The sequence below is a fragment of the Oryx dammah genome, unplaced genomic scaffold (genome assembly GCF_014754425.2).
Source record: "Oryx dammah isolate SB20612 unplaced genomic scaffold, SCBI_Odam_1.1 HiC_scaffold_1, whole genome shotgun sequence".
NCBI classification, from domain to species: Eukaryota; Metazoa; Chordata; class Mammalia; order Artiodactyla; family Bovidae; genus Oryx; species Oryx dammah.
Window position 1 is genome coordinate 8,459,504 of NW_024070185.1, and position 6,274 is coordinate 8,465,777.

General features: G+C 45.4%; 1 protein-coding gene across 1 annotated transcript in view; it reads right to left on the bottom strand.

The window, feature by feature from the left end:
* The window catches only part of CUNH8orf74 (chromosome unknown C8orf74 homolog), a 28,862-nt gene extending 28,479 nt beyond the window's left edge, over positions 1-383 (bottom strand). The window contains exon 1 of the mRNA XM_040234815.1: positions 336-383. Within this exon, the coding sequence (XP_040090749.1) occupies positions 336-383 (48 nt within the window). The remainder of the gene's footprint in view (positions 1-335) is intronic.
* Between the last annotated feature and the right edge of the window lie 5,891 nt (positions 384-6,274).

Here is a 6,274-nt window from a genome sequence, read left to right on the forward strand (position 1 = left end):
CTGTGACCGGCTGCAGGGGTCTCCCAGGCCCTCCCTGGAGTGTAGGCGGGCACAGCACCTCCACGCCCACCTCCTCTGTCCTTCCATGCGGGCTCTGCTGCATCAGGGGCTGTCACCGCAGGCCTGGAAGACAGCCCTCCAGCTCCAAAGTCTGAGCCAACTTTGGCCTGGCACACACCTGGCACACACATTCCCTGGGCACACACCCGTCTGTCTCGGGCCTCTGAGCTGACACGCGGGGACAGGAGAGCTGTCCAGGGGTCCCTGGGAGGACACCCCTCCCTCTTAGACCAATCGGAGCACACTTTCTCTTAAAAGTCGTGTGTTCTCTTCACCTGAGATTGGAAGACTCTTTTCACTCCTTGGGCTGTTAAGAGTGCCATGGCCCTGCATCCAGTTGCTAGGACACCTAGCCAGGACTGCCTTGGAGCTTCGGGAATGCTGGGCTGAGGATGCCTGCTTTGTGAGGTCATGAAGACCCACTTGGGGGTGGCCCTCCCAGCTTCCCTCCTTTGGTCCCTATTCTCCAGTGGGCTCTGGGTCTCAGCCCCCCACAGCTGCTCAGCGACCTGGAGCCCTTTCCTATTATTAGCCCCTCTCCTTGAAAGTTGTTCTCCTTCAGGCAGGGAGCCTTCTCAGGCTTTCCTGTACACATACACATGGCCCCTCAGATGCTACATCTTTCTAACCCAAGCCCGACTTTTCTCCTTCCTTCCATAGTCGGGGATTTTTCTCCATAGAGAAGCTGGCTTCCTCACTGACTCTCGTCCCTCCAGGATCTGGCTTCTACCCACTTCTGCACTGGCCAGTGGAATTGTGACTTTCGGTTTTGTGCAACCCAGTTTTGGGTACAGAATACAGCTCCGCAGGGGTGTTCCTGTGTACTGCCCAAACCCCCCACATGTGGAGACCCGTGGGGATCCAGTCTCTTTCCTGGTTAGCCTCACCTCGCTCTCTCCTGGAAGCCCAGCTGGTGACCCGCGGGTCGAGTCCTGCTCCCCGCTTCCCCTGCCTCCCTGCCTGTAAGCCCTGACTCCGTGCACAGGAGCGTCCTGGGGAAAGCCTGGGATGCTGTGGGGAGTTGGTGGTTGAGCCCTCGGGTCCTGGGGCCACCCGCACTGGTACCTGCCCAGTTCCCTTGGCTCTTTGGGGGCTGAGAGGGGGTCCTGGCCAGACGTGAGCGCTCCCAAAGGTCCCAACCACACAGAGCCATCATCCCCTTTGGCCATGGGACTCTACCTTCCTTGACCCTGTGGGCAACTCACCTAGGATCTCTGAGTATTTTATGTGAGTTATATTGTCCCCTCTCTCTGCACACACACATACACATGCACTTAAAAATTAACTATGTCATAAATATTCAGGCAATTGTCTATGAGTATATAGATAGATGGAAAGATAATTGATAGATAATATGAAATAACTTAATTAAAATTGAACATTTTTTAAAAATTTAAAATAGGGTCATACTGTCCATGCTTTAAAAATTCTATTCTTTATTATTTTTACTGATACACAATTTCAAAATGCAATTAAACATTTACAATAGAGGGGAAAAAAATGGACTATGTCAGTTTCTTGCTTCAAAACCTTCCATGGTTGTTCGTGGAGCAGCCCCTTATAGAAGACTCCATGGGGCTTACAAGGCCTTCTGTAATTTGAGCCATTCTTTCTTCTCCAGCCCCTTCCTCTCCCCCTTCCAGAACATTACATTTACTGCTTCTTTTCCTGGAAGCTCTTCTAACCTCTCTCTGCCTTCATCCTTGAAGTGCCTCGGGTCTCAGCTTAATCATCTCTTTCCCAGGAAAACATTTCCGGGTCCCTGTAACAGGGTCCATAGCCCTGAATGCATCATCGGCAGCACTTCACACTTTGTAAGTGTTCATTTAATCCTTTTGATGATTTGTTTTGATGCCTGTTTCCTCTACGTTGTGAGGCACGAGGGCATTTCCTCTTATTGATGACTTTTACTTACCACTTAACATGCTGTGGTATGATCCACTGTATGTTGAATGCCTGTGACTGTCTTTATCATGACCTTATGATGTGGCATTTCACCTTAAAAAATATATATATATATATTTATCTATTTGGCTTCACTGGGTCTTAGCTACGGCCTGTAACTCTTAGATGCAGCATGTGGGATCTAGTTCCCTGACCAGGGGTTGAACCCAGGCCCCTGGCATTGGGAGTGTGCAGTCTTAGCCACTGGACCACCAGGGAAATTGCTGAGTGGCTGTGGCTATCTTTATCATGACGCTATGATGTAACATTTCAACTTTCTACTGAATGGATGCCTTCCTGTCCAGCCTACTTGTCCCTTGAGGGTGTGGACAATGTCTTTTTCACTCCTGGGGCCCTGGGGCCTAGTGGACAGCCTGGATGGTAGCTGGCACTCAGTAAATTTTTGTTAGGTGAATAATTGGAAGCATCATAAAGTGATATCGATAGAATGAAGACAAGCTATGGACAGAGTCTACCTAGGCACTTGACCCATTTTGCCGACACCCAGGAGGCTTCCTTTGTGGCTCAAAGAGTAAAGAATCTGCCTGCAATGTGGGAGACTAGAGTTCAACCCCTGAGTCAGGAAGATCCCCTGGAGAAGGGCATAGCAACCCACTCCAGTATTCTTGCCTGGAGAATCCCATGGACAGAAGAGCCTGGCGGAGTACAGTTCATGAGGTCACAACGAATCAGACAGGAATGAGTGACTAACACCTTCAGGGTTCTTTTATTAAAATGGACATCCTTGAATATTGCTAGAGATCCATACAAAAGCCACATGGTCTGGCTTTGAACTTATTAACCTTTAAGGTGTCTTTTTTATTTACCATTTGTGGAATGAATATATATATCTCAGCTTACTTATCCTAAAGGCCTGTTTAGTCATAGAAACAAAACAAAAATCTCATAGGATTACCAAACAATGCTAAAGAGTGTTTTTAGTTAGTAAATAATGTAAGTTATATTCCAGGAGTTTTAAATGCATTACCTCTTTTAATCCTCACAACAATTCCATGAGATAGATATAATAATGATTATCATTCCCATTTGACATATGAGAAGACTGGGTCCTAGTGCGATTATGTATCTTGCATAAGATCACAAAACTACTGCTGGAAGCTTGGTCTTAATAACTGGTCATAATGGGGCTTCCCTAGTGGTGCAGTGGGTAAGACTCTGTGCTTCCACTGCAGAGGGTGCTGGTTGGATCCCTGGTAGGGGAACTGAGATCCATGTGCAGCGCAGCCCCAAAAAAGAAAACCATAGTTGGCCATACTGAATGCTACTGCAGACTTCAAGAGTCTTCTAGATAAGTTCAGAACATTCAGGCTTCATAGACTCTAGTTAGTGCTCAAGTAGAACTGACCTAACTGCTTGCTTCAGTCTACAATACACATAATCACCACCAAGAGATTTTTGACTATCCTTGAATGATTCAGGGCAGATTTGGCCATTATTTTTTCTTTTTTTATCCTTTATCAGCATCATCAACCTTGGTTTTATTTTTCTATTTTTTATTTTACCGTCACCATTAGACTCTCAGAACTTATCATACAACTTAAAGTCTGAACCCTTTACCAACCTCTCCCTGTCTCCCCCACTCCCCGGCCCCTGGTAACACTTCCTATTCTCTGTTTCTATGAGTTTGACTTTCTTTTTAGGTTCCACATATAAGTAGATTCCATGCAATGTTTGTCTTTCTCTGGCTGTCTTATCTCACTTAGCATAATGCCCGTAAATTCTGTCTGTGTAGTCAGGATTTTCTTCTTCCTAATGGCTGAATAATATTTCATTGTGTGTACATAACACTGATGGACACTTCGTTTGTTTCCGTATCTTGGCAGTTGTGAAAAATGCTGCAGTGAACATAGGGGAACACAGATACCTCTTCAAAATCCTGTTTTCATTTCCTCTGGGTACAGATCCAGAAGTAGGATTGCTGGGTCATATGGTAGTACTATTTCTTAATTTTTTGAGGAACCTCCATACTCCATAACATTGATTCTCATCAACTTCGTTTTTATCATCTTAGTCATCAGAATTGAACCCCTACTAAGACATGAGTTTGGATGCAAGACATACAAGAGTACACGCTCAGCTCAGTTCAGTTCAGTCACCCAGTCATGTCTTTGCGACCCCACAGACTGCAGCACGCCAGGCTTCCGGTCCGTTGAGTCGGTGATGTTATCCAATCATCTCATCCTCTTTCGCCTCCTTCTCTTCCTGCCTTCAATCATTCCCAGCATCAGGGTCTTTACCAAGGAGTCAGTTCTTCGCATCAGGTGGCCAAAGTATTGGAGTTTCAGCTTCAGCATCAGTCATTCCAGTGAATATTTAGGACTGATTTCCTTTAGGATGGACTGGTTTGATGATCTTGCAGTCCAGGGGACTCTCAAGAGTTTTCTCCAACACTATACTTCAAAAGCATCAGTTCTTTGGTGCTCAGCTTTCTTTATGGTCCAACTCTCACATCCATATGTGACTACTGGAAAAGCCATAGTTTGACTAGATAGACTTTGTTGGCAAAGTAATATTTCTGCTTTTCAATATGATGTCTAGGTTGGTCATAGCTTTTCTTCCAAGGAGCAAGCGTCTTTTAATTTCATGGCTGCAGTCACCATCCGCAGTGATTTTGGAGCCCAGTTCAGTTCAGTCACTCAATCGTGTCCGACTCTTTGCGACCCCATGAATCGCAGCACGCCAGGCCTCCCTGTCCATCACCAACTCCCGGAGTTCACTCAGACTCATGTCCATCAAGTCCGCGATGCCATCCAGCCATCTCATCCTCTGTCATCCCCTTCTCCTCCTGCCCCCAATCTCTCCCAGCATCAGAGTCTTTTCCAATGAGTCAACTCTTCGCATGAGGTGGCCAAAGTACTGGAGCTTCAGCTTTAGCATCATTCCTTCTAAAGAAATCCCAGGGTTGATCTCCTTCAGAATGAACTGGTTGGATCTCCTTGCAGTCCAAGGGACCCTCAAGAGTCTTCTCCAACACCACAGTTCAAAAGCATCAGTTCTTTGGTGCTCAGCCTTCTTCACAGTCCAACTCTCACATCCATACATGACCACAGGAAAAACCATAGCCTTGACTAGACGGAGCTTAGTCGGCAAAGTAATGTCTCTGCTTTCGAATATACTATCTAGTTTGGTCATAACTTTTCTTCCAAGGAGTAAGCGTCTTTTAATTTCATGGCTGCTGTCACCATCTGCAGTGATTTTGGAGCCTAAAAAAATTAAGTCTGACACTGTTTCCACTGTTTCCCCATCTATTTCCCATGAAGTGATGGGACCAGATGCCATGATCTTCGTTTTCTGAATGTTGAGCTTTAAGCCAACTTTTTCACTCTCCTCTTTCACTTTCATCAAGAGGCTTTTTAGCTCCTCTTCACTTTCTGCCATAAGGGTGGTGTCATCTGCATATCTGAGGTTATTGATATTTCTCCTGGCAATCTTGATTCCAGCTTGTATTTCTTCCAGTCCAGCGTTTCTCATGATGTACTCTGCATATAAGTTAAATAAGCAGGGTGACAATGTACAGCCTTGACGTACTCCTTTTCCTATTTGGAACCAGTCTGTTGTTCCATGTCCAGTTCTAACTGTTGCTTCCTGGCCTGCATACAGATTTCTCAAGAGGCAGGTTAGGTGGTCCGCTATTCCCATCTCTTGAAGAATTTTCCAGTTTATTGTGATCTACACAGTTAAAGGCTTTGGCATAGTCAATAAAGCAGAAATAGATGTTTTTCTGGAACTCTCTTGCTTTTTCCATGATCCAGCGGATGTTGGCAATTTGATCTCTGGTTCCTCTGCCTTTTCTAAAACCAGCTTGAACATCAGGGAGTTCACGGTTCACGTATTGCTAAAGTCTGGCTTGGAGAATTTTGAGCATTACTTTACTAGCATGTGAGATGAGTGCAATTGTGTGGTAGTTTGAGCATTCTTTGGCATTGCCTTTCTTTGGGATTGGAATGAAAACTGACCTTTTCCAGTCCTGTGGCCACTGCTGAATTTTCCAAACTTGCTGGCATATTGAGGCCAACACTTTCACAGCATCATCTTTCAGGATTTAAAACAGCTCAACTGGAATTCCATCACCTCCACTAGCTTTGTTCGTAGTGATGCTTTCTAAGGCCCACTTGACTTCACATTCCAAAATGTCTGGCTCTAGATTAGTGATCACATCATCATGATTATCTGGGTCGTGAAGATCTTTTTTGTACAGTTCTTCTGTGTATTCTTGCCACCTCTTCTTAATATCTTCTGCTTCTGTTAG